The sequence below is a fragment of the Paralichthys olivaceus genome, chromosome 4 (assembly GCF_024713975.1).
Source record: "Paralichthys olivaceus isolate ysfri-2021 chromosome 4, ASM2471397v2, whole genome shotgun sequence".
Taxonomy (NCBI): domain Eukaryota; kingdom Metazoa; phylum Chordata; class Actinopteri; order Pleuronectiformes; family Paralichthyidae; genus Paralichthys; species Paralichthys olivaceus.
This window is the reverse complement of record NC_091096.1, coordinates 23,725,833-23,752,111: the sequence shown is the minus strand read 5'-3', so window position 1 is coordinate 23,752,111 and position 26,279 is coordinate 23,725,833. Positions and strand designations below refer to the sequence as shown.

The 26,279-nt window shown below is 39.6% G+C and overlaps 1 protein-coding gene across 1 annotated transcript in view; it reads left to right on the top strand.

Annotated features, from left to right (window-relative positions):
• The window catches only part of zmat4a (zinc finger, matrin-type 4a), a 135,567-nt gene extending 113,332 nt beyond the window's left edge, over window positions 1–22,235 (top strand). The window contains exon 7 of the mRNA XM_020093573.2: window positions 17,128–22,235. Coding sequence (XP_019949132.1) covers window positions 17,128–17,155 — 28 coding nt within the window. The 3' untranslated portion in view covers window positions 17,156–22,235. The remainder of the gene's footprint in view (window positions 1–17,127) is intronic.
• The last annotated feature ends 4,044 nt before the right edge of the window (window positions 22,236–26,279 follow it).

Here is a 26,279-nt window from a genome sequence, read left to right as displayed (position 1 = left end):
ACCACAATTATAAAACACAGAGTGATTTGAAACTGGCCGACATTCTAAAAAAATCCACTTTTCACAGTAAATCCACGAAGAAGCCAACAGAGCTGGTTGCTTTTGCTCTAAGAGCTTTATACTAATTATATCCTGGCCATTGCCAAGTTGCATTTCTATTTTGCACAGATTTAGATATAATCCCCAAACAATGTTGAGCTTGAGGCAAAGTTAGCTGGTAATGTTCCATGCATACTGATCTATGTCTTAAATATGGGATTAGGGAGTGACTCAGCGTTAGGCCAAGGGGGCACTGTCCCCAGTTGAAATCTGATTGGACCCTGAAGTTTCCTTGTCCTGTCAGTAGTTTTAAAAAAGAAACAAATACTAGTGTGTTACTAAGAATTCTAACAATAAATAATAAATATGATAAGAATTTTCAAGTACACAATGTGCATAGTGACTCAAACACACACAAAGACATACACACCAACATTGACTCAGCTAATGTCTTGGACCTGCTACAGTTTGAATGTTGACTTGTTTGAAATGATGCAACATCAACACTGATAAGTATGGTCGATATAAATAGATATAAACGGTTGATCACTATATCCGGTTTCCACTGTATATGAATGATTTGTTTATTTGCTTAAAGCTATAGAGCTAACAATAAATAATGAATTACTTAAATGTGCCCTTTACTGAATCAGGAATGGCTTTCAGAATCGAAGCATTACTATAAGGGAAGAGAAAACACTAAAACATTGAGTCTCCTGGAGAATAAATGATTGTTTCAGTGGTTGTGATGAAGCTCCAAAAAAACATAAACAACTGCAAAGCAGCAATGACATCTTCTATCTAAGTGACATTTACTCTGTGGTTCCCAGGGGTCGTGTACCTCATTCTAATGTGTACTCCTCTCTAACATAGGTTCATCTGTCACAGTTTCCAACTCTGAACGTATCTGTGCAGCTCTGCTTGTATGAGCAGATGTGTTTTATTATTAAACTGTTTTAAATAATGTGCGTGACCTTCTGACTTCTGAGCCACAGGTTCTCCCATGATAGAAGCATAATGGACATTAGTGTAATGACACTCACATATTGGTTTGAACCATAGACTGTATATAAAGATGGACGACATGACTGCTCCCCAAAAAGTCAAGCCAAGGCATATTGACTGCCACCTATTGGCTGGCTGTTGTATAGGTGTAATAACCTGTCGCAAGTGTTCTTTGTTTTGTTTTAATTAGTAATTTGATCCTTTAAAAACTGATGATTGACGGCTGAGACTGGCTCGTGATTCCCTGAAAACTACAGTGCAGGCTCTGGGTTCGATAGTAACTTTCGTATCTGGGATAGTTTGGTTACATCTCTCGATGTGAGGAGGAAGTGGAGACATGTTGTCCATCTTTATATACAGAACAAAAGAGTAATGAGTGGTATTCCAATAACTGAGTGTGGTTGTTAAAGTATGCAGTATTTCTTTTCATTAGCTATTAGAACCATATGATGAAAGTCAAACGTTAATTATATATACACATATACAGTATATTATGAAAACATATAATAAAGGTGATCCAAGCTCAAATAGCAAGAATCAGTTGCCTTCTTTTTACTTGAAAAACAATAATTTGTTTAATTTTAAATATATTTCACAGTTTTGAAATGAGGTCCTGAGAATTCAAATGCATCATGGGAACATCATTCCTTGAGTCACATTAACTGTGGGTCATGTGTTTGGATTTTGAAAATCTCACCTCAGTTTTATTCGTCTTCAGTTTCCTCTTTTTGCATTTTGTAGGTATCCATTAACACTGTGTACAAGACAAATTGCTTGTTAATATGAGCATTCCTGCGTGTAGTCACGGCTGCTATCAATAGGTCAACTCAAGCTGACAGTGCAATTATTGTGCCATCACCTCTTCCCAGGCTAGCCATCCATCAAGGGCCACCACATGCATGTGTATACATCCTGCATGCATGAGCACAAAAACACATGTGCATGCAAATAGGTTTTAGATTCGTCCACACCGATGGGCTGAGGAGACTGATAAGCCACGTATGTCCTCACTGCTGATGCATGTGGACTTGATGCAGATCATTTGGCACAATGGTTCATTTCTTAACCCTCAGGAGTGGCCAATCATGTCAGTGTGATCATATCACATAGCTGTTTTCAACTTCAGTCGAAAGTGCTGACTTGAAAATCTGTGCTAGTTTTTGTTCGGTGTTGATAGCCCAAGTAAAAAAGTGAGATATTGTTGTTTTGAATTGTTGCAGCCATTATATTTAACTTAATATTTTCATTATTCTTTGTTGTTAAGGAATCTGTAAAACAAAACAGCTGTTTTTGCTCTATTGAAATGTTGCATAGCTATAAAAAAAGTGTCTATGACTACACATATTTCAAATTTGTGTATGTTGCTTGATCTTCACATTGGCAACCTGCATTTACTTTTTCAACTTTGAAAATGCTTCGTTGAGCATATTTGTGGGTTTTATTTAATATATAGTATAAGTGAAAAGACATTGGACTTCCATCATCTGAGACTGTTATTGTGCAAAAACTACCCGACTGTAAATGTGTTGTTTTCCTCACTGTGAAGTTGCCTTCATGTCCTTCGGGCATATGCAAACTGCTTTAAACTCAACTGTATAACGTCAGCTACGAAGATAAGTCCCTCGTTTCTGCTAAGTTGAACGCATCGACCCTGCCAGCAGAGTCTGATAAATCACTAAAGTGAAGGATATTCTAAAGCTTCCACAAATGTTGAGGAAATCAAGTCATACATAATTAACACCTCAGCAGTCAGGCTTTACTTCAGACACCACACTAATTCTAGCTGAATGTTATTTGCTTCTATGTACAAAATTCTAATTGTTGTGATACCTCTGTCTTAACCAAATGCCCAGAGGTTCAACACGGCTCAAAAAATAGTAATAGGAGGTCTTTGTCAGTTTCCCTGCATGGATGTGTTGTGACTGTGGAGATGACATGATTGTGTGTTAGGCTGCTGTATTCATGACTCATGCCGCTGTATTCATCCAGGTTAAATCCAGACGGCTATGCTGTCTTGACACGAGCAGCAGGATTTATTCTGTTTATCCTGCTAGGTCGCTCCACACTCAGCCCAGTGACATGAAACAGATATGGCATGTTAAAATGCACGAGCCTGGGTGCACTCCTAGTGTCTCTGCTCCATGGACACAAACAGAACGAGTCTCTGCGTTCTCATCGGTCCACTCTCACATTGAGTGCTTACGCATCACACATCGCTCCTTTTAGAAACAGGCCTGTGGCAGTACATAGGAAGACATATGGATTCTACAGTTCAGAGAATCTGCTTGACGTTTCCACAAAATTCTTCTTCTGGATCCGCTCATTGGCTGCGCCCACTTTACTGGCGGTTTATCTTCAGCTCACTTCTCAAGACAGTTTTCACTGTTACTGGAGAGCAGAGTCTTTGCTCTAGCTACACACAAACACACACACACACACACACACACACACTCTCAAGAGCCTTTGTCATGGCTTTTTACAGAACTTCTAAAATACAGTTCATACTGTACATACGAGAACGAGAAGGCTGAGTCTTTACCAGTGATCTTCCGAGAACTCGTCACATGGCCAGCCTCTAAAGGATGCTGTACATCTAACAACAAAAAAAGGACAAAATTAAATGTTAAAGATCATCAGACACAAAATTTCTACTTCTAATGCAGTTGAATCTAAAGAAAATTGCAATTACTATCAAAAACGAGGACAGACTTTTCCTGTACATCAAAGTGGCTCCCAGACGTGAACAGCGTTTTAATTCACTCTTTTTATTTATGTATCCGTATGTACACACTGATGTTACAGTCTACTTCACGCATTCCCACTGTTGCTTTGTGTAATGTCCACAAACAACATCAGTGGCAGCTATATACCAGTTTCTCTACGATTGGTTAGTACTGCCGGCTCTAATAACGAGTGTAGAGCTAAATTTACTGCACCACATTAGCATTCATAGACATGCTCGTTTAAGCATTTGTAGTTGTTTGTGTGGTCGTCGTGTGAACAAGAGGGAAATATCTCCTCGAAGAAATATGCGCAGCAGTGAAGACATGACATAAATAGCTTAAATGAAAAGAATATAGTTAGGACCAGTACTCATTGATGTAAATCTGTTACCACGTCATAAACTAACAGTATGTTTTTTGGCTATAGTCAAAATGTGAGTGTATGTTTGAGCTCAAAATCCTAAATGCAACCCTGTCTGTGGGGTCTGTTGTTGGGCTTGCATATTGATTGAAGGAAGAGAAGGGGCAGATCAAGATAATCAATCTAATATATAATAGAATAGAATCTAATTCTATTAGATAAGCTACTTCCATGTTTGATAAAAAATTATATGACGAAATTAATGAGCCTATATTGTCACTTCAGTTATTTAAATCATCATAACATTTTTTTTTAAATCTAAGTCATTGTGGTCACACTGCACAACTGCCCATGACGTAACCATAACAACAAACATGTCTTGTAACTCACTCAAACATTTGGTCCAGAGCCTAGTCCCCATCGTGATGAATAACAGAGCTACAGCTAAAGTTAATGCTTCATGTCTGAGAACAAACTGTTTCTCAGCGACGATGTTCATTTGTATTTTATTTTTCCAGTCCAATAAAAGGCTGCTTTCTGTCTGTCTCACTGCAGCTGTGGGATTTGTCATCTGGCTAATGAAATATGAGCCTTCATTGTCAGAGACAAAGAACAACACCCTACTATCACAACCTAATATTTACCTGTTTGAAATATTCCCATAAACCTGTGATGTTCTCACATTCAGCTTCCTGAATATGTTTCTGGGCTGCTTTATACTTTTCACTGATTTCCCATCCATTGACTGTAATTGGCAGCCACACAGCAGCAGCCCGACACTGGAGAAGTCTTTTGGGTGTCATTGACAGGTCTATCTACAGTCTTCCTTTACTGTTCTCTCAGGCATCATAGTCGATGCGAGGGGCGAGCCTGGGGAGCAATCAGCCCCTCGAGGCTCCATCCTGCCTGCCACAAATCACTATCACCACCAGCATGATTCTTTGCCTCCATCCAGCCCGTTTCACACTCGTAAAACATGCGCATACAAACGATCACATCTTCGCAGCATGAAGAAACACTCTGCAATAAGCCTTGACAGTTCCCCTCACTGCAGTTCAGACAGCACGTTTGCTCTGCCTGTTCAAAAGGAAATGTTTTCTTACAGAGGCTGCAGTGGAGCTCCAGGACTTGAAGACTGGTGCTTATATAGACATGGAGACAAACTGGCCATTGTGGAATATGGGAACATCAATCACATAGTATACTCAAAGCAACCATCTTCAAAACAATGAGGTTTCGCTTTTCATTCAAATTTCAGACTAGTTTTTAATCACGTAAAATCTGGTTTTGTGGTTGTTTCAGGTGATGAGTCACTGGTACAGAAAGTACCATGGACCCATGAACAGCCTGTTGCAAGGCTCGAATAGTTTTGGCCTTTAGGCTTCATAAATTGCAAAGCATGTTATCGGCTTGAATTATGCCATTACTCACTTTAAGTAGATTCTGTAATTATTATTACTAACATAATTTTAAAACTGGACTCAAATAGGTTGTCCATCTGGACATTTACATCATTTTGTCGACATTTTGGTAATTGGCAACAATAAAAGTGTGCTAAATTATTTATCAGTGGGTACAGTTTCAGTGTAGCTACTTTGGTACCTAAAATACTTCTAAATGTGATGATTCTAAGTCAAGTTCTAAAGTTGTACAAAGACAATTATGTTTGTTTTGATTTGGCACTTTACAAATAAAAGTGAATTGAATTGAATGTATCAGAGACACTATCATGTATGTTCACATTGGTTCAAGTGTTCTTTCTAATAGGGCTTTAGACTACATATTCATTTAAGATGGGTGTACTCAATAAACTGGCAGCTTCCTTTTGGAAAGAAAATAGAGAAATTAATCAATATAATAGAGTGAAGCCTTTCCATTCTGTTCATTTTTAGTTTTATGCGTTATAGAATGAGGATCTTCTAATCCCACCTAGAAATTGTAAAGAAAATCAAAGCAGCTCAGGGAGACTGTGTATTAAAATGATCTCATCAGTGAGAAACCGTGGAAAATGACTTGGAGCACCTGTGGTTCTGAAGGGTGCTGGAGGACTAAATTATGTGCATGTACAGAATGCTGTGTTGAGAGGCAGAGAAGTGCCGGGGCCGAGGCAGGGGTAACTATCAGTGCCCATATTTTCTCAGCACTCATCGCCCATGTAATGGCTCTGTGATTTACAACAATGCACAGTGGGAGCTCTACAAAGTGCCAGACCATTTTTACACCTTGCACCCATTAACTGCTCAGTGGAGGGATTTTTATAAACCACTTGAGGTTGGTGGCTGTCGATGATAGGAGCAGCCCTGCAGGCTCGACAATCATCACAGGTTGGTAGGGACAAAGGACAGAGGAAGGAGAGCGATCGTCATGCTTTTTATTATTCAGCCTCGGTTCCCCGATCATCAAGCGGCTAATTAATTCCCGTGTGCAGAGAGATAACTCAGGAACCCAGCTGGCTACAGTGCAGGCGGTTGTCATCCTCCAAGTGGGGCAAGTGCCTCTCAGCTCACCTGCTTTCTTCTTCTCTCTCCCGCTCTTTCCTCTGCTGATACGCTCCCTGCGGCCTGCTGATACTGATGCTAGGTGAGATGTCAACCCTTGTTCATTTATTCCCGTCGCTCACCCTTTAGGGTTATCATGTATTCACTTTGTTCTGGGAGTGATATCATTGGAGATCATCATGCATGGATTTTAAATCAGAGCTGTAAAAAAGGCATACTGGAGACATAAAATGTCCAATCACTGCAAACGATTGTCCCTTGAAATAAATATGTCCAAGATCAATGTCATAATGTACAGAAATATCTTAAAACACTACTGGATAGAAAGACATACAACTCAATACAGGCATGCATGACTCCTACTGGATGAAGCCGTACAAATTATTTGATCCTGTGACTTTTTCTGTAGCTTCACCGGAAGGAAAAATTATGCCAATTATTCAGTGAGAAAAACAACTCATTTACAGTCAGGACGTTTTTCCACAATAAGATGATGGAAGTCCACCTTAAAATAGGAAGAATACTAAACAGTTTCTCCTTGCATTAATTATATCCTTTTGAAGTGTCTCAATGTCTCAGATGTTCTTAGTTTGAACTGTAAATCTGATTTATTGGTGAATAGCATTCTTCAGTCAGTCTGGGCTGTTCTATTCTCATTCAAGAGCGTGGTCTTCCAGTGTGAGAGCAGGACGTAATGATTCCAGGTTCATATTTAGTGATGCCGTCACTCAAAGCTCTGCTCTCACACTCAGAAATACCCGGCTTTGGCTCAGGTTTGATTTCCTTGTGCTGAAACTGTGGGCAGAATATTTGTATTGATCATCATCACGCCTGGCATTCTACTAGTTGGGGAACTTTGCACAGAAAAATGTAAGCACAGAAAAAAAAATCTAAGAGCAGAGGAGAAAACTGAGAGCAGAGGTTTCACACGTGCACAGAAGACGACAAATGGCTGAAGCTGGAGCTGGAGCACAGCAAATCTGTCCAAGCAACTAAATATCTCACTGCAAGTGCACAGTTTGAGCACAAGCAGAGCAAATCTAAGCACAAGCTGGGACTATGTTAGTGAGAGGGCAGAGTTTTCAGTTACAGCATTACAAAATCAGATCATGAAATAAGTCCTGCTCTCAAACTGGAAAACGAGAAAAACCCATAAACTTCGCTCTCTCAGGAGTCACTCTCCCTGCTCCGCCAGTGCATATCACACTGTGACTACTACACTCTCCTCTAAAATAACGGCAGGGAGGATAAAACGTAAATGTCAAGTATACAAATAAATGAATAGTTACTCTTGCTGAGATGTATAGCTTACAACTCTTAATTGTACAGTAATGCAATCAACTTAAATTACACTTCATCAGCTGAGAAGCAGCTCGTCCCCTCTGAGCAATTAAGACATTAGCTCCGCTGCTGAGGGACTGAGGTCTGTCATCAGGATCAGTATCAGTGATATCAGATGTGACTTAACAACCATTTGTCATTATTACGGCAAGTAGACAATTTCATGGGCAGCAACACTAAATATAATTCCACTTTAAAGGTCCAGTGTGTAAGATTTAGGTGAAAGAGATCTACTGGCAGAAATGTAATGTAAAATAATCCTCATGATGTTTTCACTAGTTTGTTCATCTAAATTGTATGAATTGTAGTTTTCTTTACCCCAGAAAAGGCCCTTTATATTTAAATACTTTATATTTACATGGAGGGGACCCTCTCTACAGAGGCCACCATGTTTTTTACATTAGTCCAGACTGGACAAACTAAACACCTTTTGAGTTTTTATGACAACTGAAGCTACCACAGGTTCATTTTCATGTTTAGAAGGAAAGGGTGAGGTGAGGGGTGTTCAGCTGCAACATGCAACTTCAACACTAGATATCACAAAATTCTGCACACTGTACCTTTAAATGTCATTATTAGACAGAAATTCTGGAGTGCTTAGAGCCCATTCCACTCCGGAAAATCTTGAGTAAAACATTGGAAACAAAAGCATATGTAAATGTGTCTTTTCATCCAAAAAGGTTGTTCTTTGTGCTGCAGCATCCCCTGAGAAGTCCCTTGGTAATTTATTATCTGTGTGTGTGTGTGTGTGTGTGTGTGTGTGTGTGTGTGTGTGTGTGTATGTGTATAAAAGTATAAGTGTAAAATCTTCCGCTCAGGAAGCCTTATTTTCCTTCTTTCTGCACGGTGGATTATTAGATGTAAATCTCTCCAGCACGCTGGCATTGTACAGTAGAATTGTACAGGTGACTTGCTTCAGCACCGGCGACACCGACAATCGTAAGCTGCAACACAGCCGGCACGAGCGAGGCTGTTTATCACGAAGAGGGAATTAACTTCAAAGGGATTTGAAAACGTCCATGTGGAATGTAGGTTCGAGGATGAATTATGCATTAAAAATGCTTCACTAGAGTAATATGCTGACACAATTTGTCACACACCACAGGAATACATAAGTTGCAGAGTAGCCACATTGGAGGAATTGTTGCACTCAGGTGGTGTGGGTTCTCTGCACCGCTGGGGGCTGTGCAGCGGTGTAACCTACACCGACCGCATTGTAAATTACTCATGAGTCCCTCCTATGCCTTAAGAGGAAAGCTGGGAGCCTTGATATACAGTCGCTTTAAAAGATGTTACACTTCACTTGAAATCTGTGAATGTGTGTGTGCGGGTTGACTCTTCCCTAGAAGGATTTAAATTCTGGGCTTGAGGCCATGTATCTATCCCCTGGCTTCTTTAAAAAGCCGTCCTTCCGTCAAGTGAGAGGGGGGGCACATTTGAGCAGTGACATTTTGATGGAGAGGAAGGTAAACAGCAGCAAAGAGTTCAGATACCTAGACTAAAATCTCTTTTCAAAGTTACCGACTGAATCCTTGCATCAAAAAGGGGCCTTAAGATGTTTTTTCTCAGAGCTCACACTCGACTGATAAATCCATTCATGTTCGAGTGCTCATCAGTAATATGTGAGACCTCATGCTGAGCTGGAGAGGAATTTATTAAACAACAAGTACCCCCCCTGACTACCATGCAGAGGCAGTGATTGTGCCTGTGTACAGTTTCCTGTCAGGCTGTTCATATACAACAGACATAGACATTCATATATGAAATGTGCAAGTAGTTTGAGACATTTGTATTCATATGTCCATCTGTGTTGGTCACAAATCTGGTTTCTCCTCTGGCTGCATGCAAATCAGGGTTGGCTCTTTTCCAGTACACGGGAGGGGGGGGGGGGGGTTAAGGCACCTGCAGCTGTTAGGTAACTGTTAAAAAAAGATCAGCTTATGCCTTTCAGCAGTTTAGTTAAAACCACAGACTTTATATGAGGATGAAATGACCACAGACTGTTTATAAGGACAAAATGACAGCTCCCCAAAGTGAAGCCACAGTGTCATGATTGCCCCCTGGTGACTGGCTGTAATCCCGCCTTTGATCAAAAGTCCTGCCTCCAGGAACGGATTAGAAATGAACCAAAATCAAAGTCAAAAGTACAAATCAACAAATCTTTTTTTAAGATGGTTGTGAGATATTTTTCAGTTTAGGTAGCTTTAATCAAACTGATGTAGTTCACTTTGCTTTAAATTAGTTATTCAAAAACAGATGAAATCTCATGATTAACAGCTGACACAGACTCATGATTGATCGATACGGCAACTTCATCCCCTGAATATTTTTCGCTTTGTTTATGGGAAGTGGGAGGAAGTTTTTATGAACCACACAAAAGTTTTGTTATCCTCTCGGCTCAAAATGAATGATGAATGCTCCATGTATGTTTTCCGATTGTCTGTACATCGAGAGCCTTGTTTGTCGTGTAATGAACCAAAGAAAAAGATGCCAATACATGTATTACAAAAATCTGACAGATTCTTATTTTAGTGGACTGAGCAGTAAAGATTAGTGAAGCATCTTGGATGACGACATCTGGAATGAATGCATCTCAAACGTCCTCTGGATTTGTCTTTGCCTTTTGGATGATTTTACACTTGGATGCTTTTTGAGGTCAGATAACTGCCCCATGAAGTGACTAAGTGTGAACAAGGTCACAGATTCAGGTCCTGACCCACTTGTGTTCGAAGGATTTGGCTGTCTGACCATCCATCAATAAGGACATCGACAGAAGCCTCTGGAAAACGTCCAGCTTGGCAAAAAGTTTCTGCTGAAGGCAACACTCAAAACAGACTCTGTTACACAAACCAACAACTCCAAGTATATCAGACAAATTCCTTCATTTATTCTAAATAACCACAATGATATAACTGTGCATCACACATGTCTGTAAACATGCTCCTGTCGAACAGGTTTGACCAGAATCATGTTTACTGAAGCAGAGTTTGATTTTCTTTGAGTGAATTGTTTCCTCGTTATTGGGTTTATCTTGTTATTCATTTGTTTTTTAAGCCTGTTTACTCTCATTTATACCAAAACCCTCCCTGGAAGAACCTGAGAAAATGTTTTCTAACCAGATATTTCAGATCAAACCTTCACTCTACACTCTGGTGCATTGTAAATCCTACAGTCATTAAAATGAAATGACATTTTAATTTGTCCTCATTATCCTTAAAAAAAAAAAAATCATTATAACCAACACATCAAATCTTAAAGGAGGAAGACACTTTGTGAGGCACAGTGGCCCAGTGGAGGCAAACAGTAACAAACACATCATCCACTGCATATCGATGACCTGCTGTTCACCAGGAAGCCTCACTATGTCCTTTACATTGAAGAGCGTACGCAAGGGTGACAAAGGCGGCCTGTGATCCAGCTGTTGACTGTGAGATGTGCCGTAATGATGGTGCTTAATTAGACAAACTGAAGCTTTACACCGAAAGACACAGTGTTTTCCAGCTGCATCATATCAAATTAAATCTGAGTTTATGTTTGACAAATTGAAGTGAAAATGCCTTGATGTGAATCAGGCTGTTTGTTTCATCAGGGGATTTATGAGAAGAGGAGAATCAGTTTTACAGGAAGGTAGAGCATAGTACTGAGTGTACATTCATAAATATGGATGACAACAGAGCAACTGAAATTATAGCAGAATACAGAATGGAAGCAGTGCCATTACTGCTATTCTCATGCACACTCTTTTTTTTTCTTTTTCTCCTATTTAAAGCTTTTTTTAGAGGTCATTTTTATTTCTCTGCTTTGGAAATTATGTTGTCCACTACCTGCTGTTTTTAATATATAATATAACACACCAGCCAACTCTCTATTTCCATAAAAATGACACTTGAGAGAGGAAAATAATTGTCTGTGTGTGACTTTCATTGCGATGACTCTTCCCTAGACTTAAACTAGATTAATACTAGGACTTATTTTCTGTCATGAATATATAATATTATGGAATTGGATGTCCATATTAAACATGAAACAAACTAACAAATAATGAGAAAAACATAAAAGCCCATGTGAGCCTGAAGGCGTCAGTCTGCTGTGAATGCTGGGTTGCAATATTTCTTTTCTACCCCTCATATGGTCATGTACCAAACAAGTCTGCTTGAGTAGCATAAGAGGTATTCAATGTACTCAAATATACATATTCTTTATACGAGAGTAAAAAAAGATTGTGATGGAAAGAGTGAAACCACGGTCCAATGTCTCACAATGGGAAAATATTCACCAAACAAAAACTGTGTTCTGTCCTTTCTCAAACTCAAGATCAAATTTAAACATGTACAAGTGGATCTGAAGAGCTGCCATTTCCCTTGAATTCTTTTCTGTTGCTTTTTTTTTCATTTTCAAGTCCTAGTTATTTAGTTTTACAGTTTGCTTTTAGAATCTCACGGTAAGAGGATGACATGGTGCAAACCGCTCCTCAGCCGTCATCTGGAACTTCTGCCAATCAGAAGAAAGTGAGCTTTTAAAGTCACCCCTGATAATACCCCAAGAGAATAGAGAAATTATATTTAGTTTTACTATTGTGATTTATGCAAAGCTGTTAAATCAAATTTCCAAAAGTAATTTGATTTTAAAATTTAATTTACAGGTTGTCAAAAAAATCAAACAAGTGTCTGTGCACTTTCTTTGTAGAGCATGAGTTATCAGAGTTATTTGTGAAAGCAGCTGCTGTGAACAGCCACTGTGAGAGTCAAAGTCGTGAGTAGTGAAATTCAAACAATGAGCTGAAAGATGATAAAACGCTCTGCAGAGCTGTGTCTCCCTGCGGGGATGTGGTCTTTGGATTTATCACCATACAAGTGTTTCTTTTCACATGTCACACACTCATTTGACCCTTTGTTAATAAAACAGTATTGTTAGTGCAGTTTTAACCTTCGGAGCAAAAACCTGAAGGAGTTTTCAGGCACAATCCTGGTCTTACAAACTTTTTAACAACTATAAGCCTGAACTTCCCATCAGATCTGTATGAATGATTTATACACAAACATCGTTTGCCTTGTCTACACATTTATGAATCTGTATTTCATGAGAAAAATATAAATCCCGTCAGAAAAAGCTGAAAACAGTAACGTGTCGAAACATTAACGGGTTTGAGGAGCATCCACATGCAAACATGTCTGCTGCATGGAGATACAGATGCTGAAGAAAGCTGCCTAACCTGACAGCTCTGACAGCTCTGTGCTCCTCAGTGCATTATCAGAATCCTGTCCGTTAACTCAGATTAAGACATAGAGCACTTGCTTTTTGTTTCCTTTGATAGTTTGACACTGTGAGATTTTAATTTAACCGAAGTGATATATACAAAGAAGTACATTTTTCCCCATCGGTTAAACTGCTGCCATGGTTTCAGTTTTTAGAAACTCAATTGTGTCAGTGGTTTAAAAAAAACCCATTAAGTTTTCTTTTAGATAAAAACCTGATTGTAAAGTCTCCATCCAGTTTTATTGACCTTACTCCCTCCTGGCTACATCTTCATTTAAAACTTTATGTTCCTGTGCTCGGTGATGCTAAAGCCAGTCTGCGGTTCTGAACACCTCCATGTTTGTGACAGCTTTCCAAACCCTTGCTGTATTTCTAAAAGGGAAAATCTGTTCAGCGCAGCGAGTCAAAGCATTTTGTCTGTATAGTCAGATTGTATATTCTGCTGCACTGTTCTGTTCCGCTACATTAAGCTCTCCAGTAAAATGAGCGTGACAGTTTGCTGTGTTGTGGTTGTTTTGTCCTCGCAGGACTCACGCAGCGGGATGTTCCTTCTGCAGAGCACACTGTGATTACTCTGCGTGGTTACCTGAAGATAACACGCAGCTCCCATTGCACCGACAGAGGATACTAAATTGATTATGTGCAGTGAAAACAAAGCAACAAAAACAATGCTAAGTGTCAATCTGTTGTGTTTCCGTCCCTGGTTCCGTGTCGGCGTGTATCCCCACAGGGGCACGCTGGAGTTTTCCTCCCGATTTATTTTACAAACAGCACGGCTGCACTGGTGGTGTTTATACTGTCTATGGCACAGACCGTCATTAGATTGTCAAGACTCAGGCCTTGTCTGAGCGATTGAGCCCGTTAGTGTATCAGTTCTGCCGCCTGACTTCAGATGAGGGCTGTAATTGTGTGATGATAAACTGTTGAGACGAGGCCATCAGTCGGTCCGGACCACTGGACCAATATGTGAAATGCTTCCATTCACCTTTTCAGTCACACAGCTTCATGGATCAGATGGCAGCCTTTTGACGCTGATGTCATCTTCGATTCCTGTGACTGGAGGATAAAAGCTGCTGCTGCACTCTTCATCTCTGCCTCTGCCTTCTTATTATGCAGTCAGCCTATTGATATGTATAACTGTGGTTAGGATTTTTCAATAGCTCCAGGTATTTTCATTTGAGAATTATGGATCACACAATACTAACACATCTAAGCACCTCTAAGAGTTCCATCAGTGTATTACTCAATTATAATTGAGTCTTGAAGAAGTGGGAGAACTTAATTTTTTCCTGTGGGGTTATTTCATTTCACAAACCATCAGAAATTGAGTGATGCATTTTGCTGATTTATGCAGCTGCTCAGCTGCAGCAGTTTGTTCATACTGCTGTATATGTCTGTGCAATCTAAGTCCCTGTTTAAACCTGGTATAAACATCCATCTCTGTTCTTTTTCCTTTTCACTTTTTGCATGTGCACACTAGTCTTGAGAAGCTTTTTCATTTTTGTCCCACCCTAAATGTTTTTAAAGAGATGGCTAGAATGACAAATAAACTTGAAACAGTGGACAGCTGTTTTTACATCAATTCATGCCTGGAATAAGGATATTTCTCCTGTGAGATGCTGAGTGACCACATGTGATCAGATCTCACTTCATCTCTCTATAGGCAAATAAACAGGTGAACAACGCCTGTTCAAAAAGACCAAATCATTTGGTTGTTGGCCAGTCTGACTGTAATGGGTACCCTATGAAATTGTGTGTGTGCACACGCTTTGGGATATTTTCCAGTATAAACATTGACCTTTTGAGGGACAGTAGACCACATGGTGACCAAAGTTAATAAGGCAAAACGTAATTTCTGAGGTCCTGGTTATTGATTGGGCATGAATCAGTCATGGTTAAGATTGGTGGTAAGGTTTTGGTTGGGCTAGTCCCAATGATTGAAAGTCAATGCAAAGTCTTAATATGTACAGCTCCTCAAACGTGTGTGTGTGTGTGTGTGTGTGTGTGTGTGTGTGTGTGTGTGTGTGTGTGTGTGTGTGTGTGTGTGTGTGTGAAAGAGAGAGAGAGAGAGAGAGAGTGAATCAATATTCTGTGCACAGCTGTACAATGAAATAAGATATTCCATATTTTAAATTGTCAAATAAATGTAAAAATCAATATGTAGCTGTCAGTGTTAATATTGTGTCAGTGCCCACAAATAAATCAGTGTGTGAAACACAGAGAGGCTTATAAATATATGGTTCATTGTAAAACTGTAGCAGATCAGAGAACAGTCCCTCATATGTGACCTTGGGTCCATTTCTGTTCATGCTGGTAAAAGAATGTGGCCTCATGCGTCCCAGACCACCTCTGAATGAGGTCAAATGTATCATGGGTACGTTTTGTCACGACTGTACTTAGTGCTGTCCACTTGTGATCGCCTCGCCTGAGACAGATGTTAATACCTGGCCTGAGCAGAACCTCAGGTTAAAGCCCCGTGTTTTCCAGGTGTCCTGCTTGTGTCACACGAGAGGAGTGTGAAACTTAAGACTGAAGTATGAGCATCAGTCATTGCCCCAGTATAGCCACTGGGTCTTCAGAGACCAACAGAATCATTTTACCAGCAACACTAGCAACCCTTTTTATTCGCAGAAGAATTATTGTTGATTATTAAAACGTCCAATGTCAGCGGTATGAAATCCATCATTTTTCTTCAAGAATAAAATAAAATCTGAATTGCCAAGTTCCCATCTAGTTTTATTGACTTTGTTATTGCAGTGTGTAAGGTCCAGTGTGTAAGGTTTAGGTGAAAGGGAACTATTAATTCATTTAATGTAGAATCTTCCTCTAGAATCTTTAACTAGTTCATTTCATCTAAATTGTATGAATTGTAGTCTTTTTTACCCCAGAAAATTCTAATCAGGAAGTTGTGCAGAATAAAGTCAACAGAACTGGATCAACCTGCAAGACCAGCAGGTTATAGGTCGACCCACACATCATTAACCACATTATGTAATTTAATTTGAAAGTAGAAAATGAGCTTGGTATAAATGGCGTGTTTGCACAGATACAGAAACAAAGCAAAGGTCACACACAAAGTCTGTAAACTGTGATGGCAGTGGTTTCTAGTAAAGTTTTGTGATCCTGGGAGTTTATTTCCAAACAAGGGTGAAAATTATTCGTTTAAAACATAAGCCTCACTAACACTGTGTTAAAATTCAGATCATGACATGTGTCCTAACTAGTGAAAGAAAAAGGGTACATTCACTGAGTTAGAGAAAAAAGTTAGAGAAAACAGCAAAAACTTAAATTGTGACTGTTAGCACTGTCGCATCAAGGCAAGAAGGTTACCGGTTTAAATCCTGGTGCAGCCAAGGTCATTTTGTTTTCCTCCCAAAGTCCAAAGACATGCAGGTTGAGGTTAGGTTAATTAGAGACTCTTAATTGGCCGTATACAATTTCTAGAGTGAATGATTCTGTGTGTTTTGGCTCTGTGATACACTGGAGACCTGTCCAGGGTGCACCCAGTGTCAGATGGGATTTGGCTCCAGCTCTGCCCAAGACCCTCAAAGAATGAGCGGTGTAGATGATGGATGTATCGATGGATGGATGGATGAATGTGATTGATCATTACACCTCTGAAAGGGACAGTTTTGTATTTTCAGTGGATCCCAAATGCTGCAGAGCATGACGCAGCATGGTTGTGTTCGGGTGGCATCATTATTATTCCATCATCATTCCATCAGCACCACAGAAAGTTTGGGGCACACAGCAAATCGAATGTATCATTTGTGAAAATGCCTAATAAGATGTGAACATGTTTTGTATGAATAATTTTCCATATGTTGTTTTATCTCTGAATATGAGTCGTACTATAAATGAATGAGGCTGACTCTCCTTTCTCTTCTCCCTCTTTCTCCAACAGTCTGAAGAATCAGATATGTGTCCAGTGAGCGTGGGACAAAGATAAAAACCAACTACTGGATTGATGTCAGACAAGCTGTGGTCAGCTTGCCCTGCTTATTCTGCCTCTGCCCCGCTTCTGCTATCTCCACATCATCTCTCTCTCTCTCTCTCTCTCTCTCTCTCTCTCTCTCTCTTTAACTCTGTCTGTTTTGGCCGCCTTGACAAGGAGGAAAATAAAGATTTTGTCATGTTACACTCCAGCACTGTATCAACTCCCAGCTGACAGTATACGGTACAGTTTTGACAGTTTCTCCTCATCGCTGGCTACTCTTAAACCATTGACCCTTGACATTCCACTGCAGCTGCATCCTGTGTTTTTGATCCACTGACATGACAGTGGCTCTGGCACACTGCAGCCTTTCTAAACATGCATGGATTAAATTATACTCTACTTTCCACGGGATGCTAAGAGCTGTACGTGGAATTTTGACTTGAGAATATGAGGGTCGTTTTCAACTGTTTTTGTTGAACAGTTGAAGTAGAACATATTTATTTGAAATTAAAAGAGAAAGACACACAGATGTACATTACAGTACTGTATATGATTTAGCGTTGTGGGCTTTGTCTATGAGAAAATGCTTCTCTTTGCCCTCAGATTCTGTATAGCACACACAGTGCAACTTAACTTTAATGCTTTTATTGCATACATGCTTGCAGTGGAGCTAAATCCCCTTACTGCTGAAAGGGGTTGATGGCAATAATGACACTGGTTGGCCTCTTTCTGTACAGTATGTTGGAATGGTCTTATCTTCTATTGGCAGTGCTGAACAGTAAATTACTTCTGTGGCTCATGTAGTGCTTTAAGGAGACCAGTGGAACTGATTAGCTACATCAGCATCTCCACAGGACCAGCAAATAGTTTTTAAAACTTTAAAGGAATAATTCTGGCCTATTACAACCAGGCTTTTATTTTGAATGTTTTGGCTATCATTCCTATTGGTAATAACTCACCAAATAAATGTGTGAGCTCTGGGAACACAGTAAGATCACCAAAATAATTCTAATGGGGCAAAAAAGACAAGCAGTCCGATGATCCAACAGGTTGTGTCAGATTTATTTATAAAAGTATAAAACAACAGGAGTTGACCCAAAATGTTTACAATCATGGCAAAGTGAGGGGAACTATTGAATATTACTCCATCCATGCACTCATCAATGTCTTGTATGAGTACAGGTTGCAGTAGCAGCGAGCTAAATGGCCCAGATATCCCTCTGAACATCCCCTAGTCCCCCAGGTCTACCTGTGGAATTCTAAGCCCTTCCCACGATTAAAAAAAAGGGCTTTCCAGTCGAAGGCTCTTCTGAATGTCTGGGAGACGTTCATCCTGAATAAAGCTGGACATTTTTTCAGGGGACATACACATACAGGACTTTGCAAAGGTGTCATGATAATTCATTACCTATGCTTGCAGAGGTGCACACCTGTGCATCAGCCAAAAACGATTTTGTTTGAAAGTTGCACAAATTAAAAGTACAAATGCACATTTGTTTACAGGCTGCAAAAGCTGATTTTCACCAGTAAGTCCAGATTCTGTTGAGACATTGAAACATTTTGGCCACTGATTCCACAATTCCATTCTTTTTGTCTTTACACAGTCTTTGGCCATAGTTGTTCTGGTCGGGTGTTAAATAAAGAGCTCAGCTTCCACTGGAACACAACTTTCTATTACATTGTCTGCATTCCTGCCTCGATCGTAAATTGCATCCAGCCTAAAGGGAGCAGTTCTTTGTTTAATAACCTGACCACAGACTAAGAGGTGCTAATGCTCATCACCCAGTGTGCACTGGAGGGTCGCAGCCTGATGTCACCAACAGAACTGAACAATCTGCAAAAAGTAGAGATGCAGTCCTAAAGGCCTCACTCATCTTTGACCAAAGTGTTTGTTAGATGGTCAAACGATGCTCGAAACCCTCTTCCTCCACAACTCTTCTACATCTGCATTTGTGGATCCGCTCCTGACAATTCCTAACTTGACCATGACCATGCTCACTTTAAGCAGCGATTGGCCATGTGTGTTGAACTGAGTAAAGATGGACATACATTGCGGGACTTTAATTCCCCCAACGTATCATTCTGTGACGAAACGTCCCAAAAACAGGTGTCTGCAATTTGACTGGAAGATTTTGGTTAAGCTATTTTCCAGGGAGAAACGGTTTAGGCTACTATAATGAAAATTAAACACAGGCCACATTCCTCTTACTTGCATTTATCTCCTTCTTATTCTGTCTTGCTGTGCAAATACGTCCAGCTATAAACATTTTCTACTACTGTTTCTGATGCAGTGAGGGAAAATGTGCTAATTCGGGGGGAATCGACTTATGACTTAGCTTCAACTGTGGGAGAGCCTGACGATGGACAACCAAAGTTTCTGACATGTCAAAAAAGGATGAGACCATTTGACTTTCCATCGGGAGCATCTGATAGCTACCTTCTCTCCCTTGTACACTGCACAACAAGCGACCCATGGTGAGGCTGAAAATCTGTCCATCTCAAAAATGTGTTGCACAACTTAGGAACTGCATCAACATTGGGCTGAAATCGCACAGTGTATGCCCACTTTCAGTTTGGTTTGAACTTGCTTTCCATTTAAAAGATCTTGCTTCGCTATTGGCTCATTAAAGAGACGTCTGACGGATCAAGTTCCTTGTCCCTGCTTGTTGTAGTCATTGCTCCATGCTCCCAGATCTCAGCAGTTTGGTGAGGATATTGTGATAATAACCAACATTATTGATGCTGAAATATGAGAGTCCAGCTGAATTAAACCAAAATGTGGATTAATTCTCCAGATTTCAACAGATATTATATGGTTTGATTTGTTCCACAAATCAGAAAAGAAAATGGAAACAATTTTTCTTTTCCATCTAAAAGCTTCATATACAGTCCGCTGTATGTGATCAGTGCTAAAGGCTTGGAAATATTCCCTCTGGTTAAGATGCTTCATTTCAGTATGGTCTTCATCTCAGGGAGGTATAACTGGTTGTTTTAGTGAAATCTAACAGTGCTGTTGAGAATCTAACAGTCACACGTACTGAATCCATTCCACTATGGAGCCTTGTCGAATGTGTTGGTAGATAATGGAGTGAACCATAAGTGTTATGGTTTCACGAAAAGAGTCTTGGTATTGTAGAGTGTATTAAAAGGGTAATTCAGCTTTATATACCCTATCAGTGAAAAATGTTAGAACACCTCTATTTCCAATCAATTCCTACAGGTTCCCCAATTTAGTGAAACATGCCCTCTGATACTTTAAGAGGATAATACATCCTATAGCAACAGAATGAAGCAGCACACAGTTTCACATGATGGAAGAAGAGCTCAGTCTCCAGACCCAAGGTCTTTGCACAGAAAAACATTGGATCCATCTTAATCCGGAGAAGCCATCAGGAACAAGGAGAATTTCATCTTCTGATCAAGGAGCTGAGAAATCATCCAGAAGTCTATGTGTAGTCAGTGGTCCGGTTTGGTATTTTGCCAGGACTGACATCACACACTAAAAAGAAGAAAAAACAATTTCCTGTGATTCAATTGATCCTGAACAGCTCAAACCCTCTAGAACAACTTTAACAGATGCAAGAATGATGGACGACAGATGCAAACTTTACATGCAAAGATCTCTAAACCCCAAGGAGCAAGAAACATCCTCCTGCAGAGCCAGAGAGCCCCTGTCCCCGCCCCTGTCCTCCACTGGTTTAGACCTACATGCGTGCAAGTTCCTGACCCACTAAGAATCTTCCTTTTAACATCATCAAGGCTGAAATTTAGTACAGCACTTACACTGGTGGCATAATAGTGAATCTCCACTTAGATTTCCATGGTGTAAATAAAGGTCAAACATAAGCTCTTTAAGTTTATGATTCCTTTAAAAAAACAGGGTGAAGTAAAAACAACTAATATATATATATATATATATATACACATAAATCAATATCCACAAATTTTGAAAAAAATTGATGGATCTATATATAAATATATATCATTTTAATGAGTTTGGCAGCCTCAATAGAGTTCAGTTCTCCTGGTTTTCCGCGTATGAGTATACATCTAAAACAGTGGCTGGGGGGGAGGGAGCCAGTGCTCTCCAGCTCTGCAGGTCGGTGGTATTGTAATTTGTTGGAACATCTGTTACAGTGTGGGGTCAAACTCTCCAAACCATGTTTGATTTCCATTGTAGAAAGAAAAAACATGACTTTGTTCAGCTACTGAATGAGTTTTTAACTTAACTAAAATTTTAAATTGTTTACTTGTTCTGTTCTTTAATTTCTTAAACACTGAGACAGTTTTTTTTTTGGAAAATCTATATAACAACTGGAAAATTGAGGTGTTCTAAGAATTTTTGACTGGTATTGTATATAGATATATATAGTATATATCTTATTCAAAGCTTATGTAGCATTCTTCTTTCTTACATGTCACGTTAAGAAATCAAAGATGTCGACTTTAACGCCAGTGTTGTATAAATGAGAACTTGAGGACAATTATACATTCTGAATATCTTACTGTTGTGGATCGGATACATTTGTAATTGCTATCTGTTTACAATGTAGGTGATTTACTGTCATTTTCAGTGCTGTGTCAAATGCAGAACTGTATTTACTCAAAATGTAGCTTTGACTCACTTTGTTGAAGCGTTTTATTTTGCAGAGATGTCCGTAAGTTTATTGACAGCTGAAATCACTGGAACATAGAGCTGGAGGGGGAAAAAATAAATCATCATCATGGACGGAAAACAAACTGCTGCTGGCTGATGTCAGAGCTGCCAGCTGATGTGAGAGATGCCACCACTGACGACATTAACGAGAATTTATAGAAATGTGTTTTTTTTAATATTGCAAATAAGACATGCACGTATGATTTGTTATTGCAGGTCAAAAAAAAAGAAAAACTTCACTGAATTGCTTTGCTCAGCCTGAGTGAAAACATTTCTATTCAGACACTTTGCTTTGGATGAGTCATGTCTTCTTCATCACAGGATGTCCACCTGTCATTCATACGCCCTCTAGTCCCTTTGTGCTCTGGGTTATGTGCTCTATTGTGTCTAAGAAAAGAATTAAAGACACTTGCAACCACACAGACTCTGCTTTGTATTGTGTTGCTTCTTCATCTAGTTGTTTCCAGTAATTATACTGAAGTAAGTTCTTATTACTACTGTAATCATTGTTGTTGAGGTTCTACACACCGACTTCAGGCAGAATGAAATTCAAAACTACAACACATACCACCACAGTATTAAAGTATTGTGCTGCCAATACTTTCCATTTATTATTTCTAAAAACCTATGAGACTTTCAGTCCAAAGATAGTTTGTCAATCATGTGAATATTAAATAGTAATCATCATTATGCCTCTGCCCTGGGGACAGCCAGTGGCTGGAGGCATTATGTTTTCAGGTTGTCCGTCCGTACATGCATAGGTCCGTCCTATGTCTGTCCCGATGTTGTGAAAGTGCTATCTCAAGAGTACCTTGAGAGAATTTCTTCAAATTTGCCACAAACAGGACTCACAGACAGATGTTGCATTACTTTATCACAGTAACCATATGGGGATATTGCTGACCATATTTTTGTTCAATCTGATGACGTCTTGTTCTGTTGTTATGTCACATGCTATGTTTATATTTTACATGAAAATACATTTAATTCTGCTGTTTATTTTGCCTGAGGATGAATTACAACACAATTGAACTTGATCTCAAACATATTTCAAGAAATAGCTCAACTGTGAGAACAAAAACAGTGATGTCAAAAGCCAAAGTTACCTGAGCACAGTGTGGTTTATTTAGTTTTAATTGTGTGGATCGTCGTGTCACACTGATAACACACTGTGTGTCTGTAACTGACCTATGAAGATAAGAGTCAGTGGTCGACGTGTCGCACCATGATTCCTCCTTCTGTTCCATTTTCCAGTGAAATGTTCCAGTAGAGCCGGGCTCCATGTGTCCTGACCCATGAAGATAAATTATTCAAATTAAGCTGCGCAGACAACATCCGCCCATCAGGAGGCAAGACTCATTAATTCACCCTTTTAAAATTTGAATAATATAATGTTAATGGAGTCCCAGATTGGTCTATGCATGAGGAGGCATGTAGAGATGAAGCCAGAGTTTTACTGAGGTAACTGTGCTGACCTCTAAGGGGTCATGTAAAATGCTTTAACACACTAGAGGAGCAGACTGCATTCATCAATTTCAAAGTGACACCTTTTGAAACTGAGCCATCAGTCATGTGAACTGATCAGGAGCCTCATTTATAAAACAGTGCATGGGATTCATACTAAAAGTCGACATGCACAAGGACATAAATGGCATATGCATGCACACATACAATCGCAGTAAATGTTCCCTTTGTAAATCACATCCCCTCCGGAAACATTCAACCACAAAATTCTCCTCTGCAAAGGTTTTATTTTCCTATGCCTGGCCCTAAAATTGAAACTGTCTCAATAACTGACGGTGTATTTTTTACTAATTGGTTTTTAGCTCTTTGGAACAAACGTACGAGTAGCCGAGGGCCAGGCTTTGTTGTTTGGATACACTTTAATCCCATTTCACGTTCTATCCTCCTGACTGCCAAAATTATACCTGCTATCTTTCTGATCTGGAGAGGTGTGGTTCCCAGTGATGAAATCCTCTCCAATGTTCTACCTGAGTGTGATAAGAGCGATAAAGAGAAGACGGGGCCTCAGGCTGGAAAACATCAGAGGCAGGAGATTTGTGGGGGCTGGTGCAATCCTGTCCCTGCGTTTGATAGAGGAGCAGGAGAACAGGAGTGGATTTTGAGGTCTATAGGGGGAGTATGGGAGCTTTAACTTTTCCCGGCTCTCATACCCTCAGGTTGAGGTTTGAGCCACGAGAGAGATTTATAAATCTGGGAAAGAATCCAACCAATCTAGTGAGAGTTATTTGTGCTTCATTAAAAAATATATATATATATTTATATATATATATACGTTTTTTTTTTAATAAAACACACATCCTTGTCTGTTTTTAATTTGTATCAACTGACCCATAATTAAATTAAACATTAATGTTTTGATTTTAACAATTGACTGAAATGTTTTTCGTGAGGTTCCTGAATTGAATCACAACTCAAACAGAGTGCAGTGGTGTATGAACAGGTTGCAGGGGATTTCATCAGTGAGATACATGCAGGAGACAACCTGTCAGAATGAATGAGAGCTTGTGATCTGGAGTTGTTGTTGCATTGGGAGGAAAATGTTGATCGTCTCATGAACCTAATGTGCAGAGCTCTTGCATACGCTGTTCCAATTTTTGAAATATTGTCAATACATTTCAGCTCACACGGTTAATAAATGGAAAGTTTAAGCTCACGACTGATGTGCTCACACTTAATGGTCCAATCATCAAGCCCCGACCTGTCTGCTCTCACTGTAACCGTTGGCCACTCCTGGACGGGTCTGGCTAATGTCAAATAAGAATAAGTCAGAGAGTGTTGTGCTTCCACAATGCTAACCAGGGAAAAACCCACTGTCTAGACCTCATGTGCCATTCTGTGGGCCAAGGTGTCAAAAATAGAGGCACATTAGACATTTCTCTCCTGTGTGTCGGTCATAACAGGAGGAGAAAACATTGCACAGCCAGGTCTGCTGTTACGACAGCTCGACCAGCCTGGCCTCCATGTGTTCTGTCCATATGAGGCAGCATGTCACCTGCTTTCACTTTCTCAGTGTTTTGTTTTGGTCCAAGTGCTATGAGATATATCAAGGTTCCAATCGTACGGTGAATGCCCTGCGTTAGCTTCGGTCGTAGCTCCACTTAGCTGCTCAGAAACTGCCACTGTTTCTGTGCGTTTAATAGTGAAAATATTTGTCACACATAACTGGTGAACATCATTCTGAGGGAATAAACACAACATTGATTAATTGCGTTCTTAATCTGTGCAGCTGTCTAAGAGCAATAACCTTTTTATGCAATAACTTTTTTATGCCCATATTACCTGCATGAGTTGATTTCTGTCCATTCACAGTTTCTAACACTCTGAGGTTATGTTTTACCCAATGTTGGTTAGTTTGTCAGCAGGATTATGCAAGAAATACTGAACAAATTTCCCTGACACTTGGTGGAAGGATAGGAAATAGGCAAAAAAGAACACATTTTAGTGTGGATCAATACAAAGGGATGGATCCATACAGGAATTTTAAAATGAGAAGAATAAGAAGTTTTTTGACATATTCATCAATTTACCAAGGAATATTTTATGGATCTTAATGGGAAAAAAGGGGGGAATGATAACTATTTATTCAATTTGTTGCATTTCCAAATATAAATCCAGATCTAGGGGATTTCAATGTTCTTACATTCAAGGACTGTTTGGCCTTGTGGAGGACGAGTGCCGCTCTAATTTTGTAAATGTTGTAAGTGTTATAACTGTTATTATCTCATGTTAACAAGCCAGAGATGAGAAATGTGGCTTATGAAATGCAGGGATGAGTCTTGCATACAAATTGACCACAAAGTACTTAATTTTTTTTAATCCTCATTATGTCCATAATGACACCGTAGTGATGCATTTTTGGCCCCTTGCTGCGAAACCTTCTTTGTTCTGTCTTTTAAATGTGTATAATCATGCATAAATGCACTAAATGTATAATATATTGTGAAATATGTACATACATAAATCAAAGATACAGTATTTTTGCATTAGTAGCTGAAGGTCTGTCTATAAGCTTGCCTGACATTGCAAGTACAATTTCTCAGCTGCCTTACTGTAAAATCCAAATTGACACAGTAGAGTCATGATTATTAAATCTATTAAAGCTCTGAGCCCTGATTGGTAGATTTTTAACTCTGGCTGAATGTCTCTTCCTAGAGGAGATGAGATTATCCCTCTGCATACAAAGTGAATGAAAGTTATCAGAGAGAGTAATGACCATGAATCAATTTTTAATGGCACATTAATAAAATATTTTTTGCCTCACAATTTCCTGAGGCTGAAACGCAGCCTCCTCAAACTTCCCTTCGGCCGACTGCAAGCTCCGCTCTCATTACCGGAGCTGATTCTATATACAGCATGGTATTCAGGGAGGGAGAGCGGCTGCATGCTGCACCCACTACATACGTACATATTTACATCCGTTCGGACACACTCACAAGGA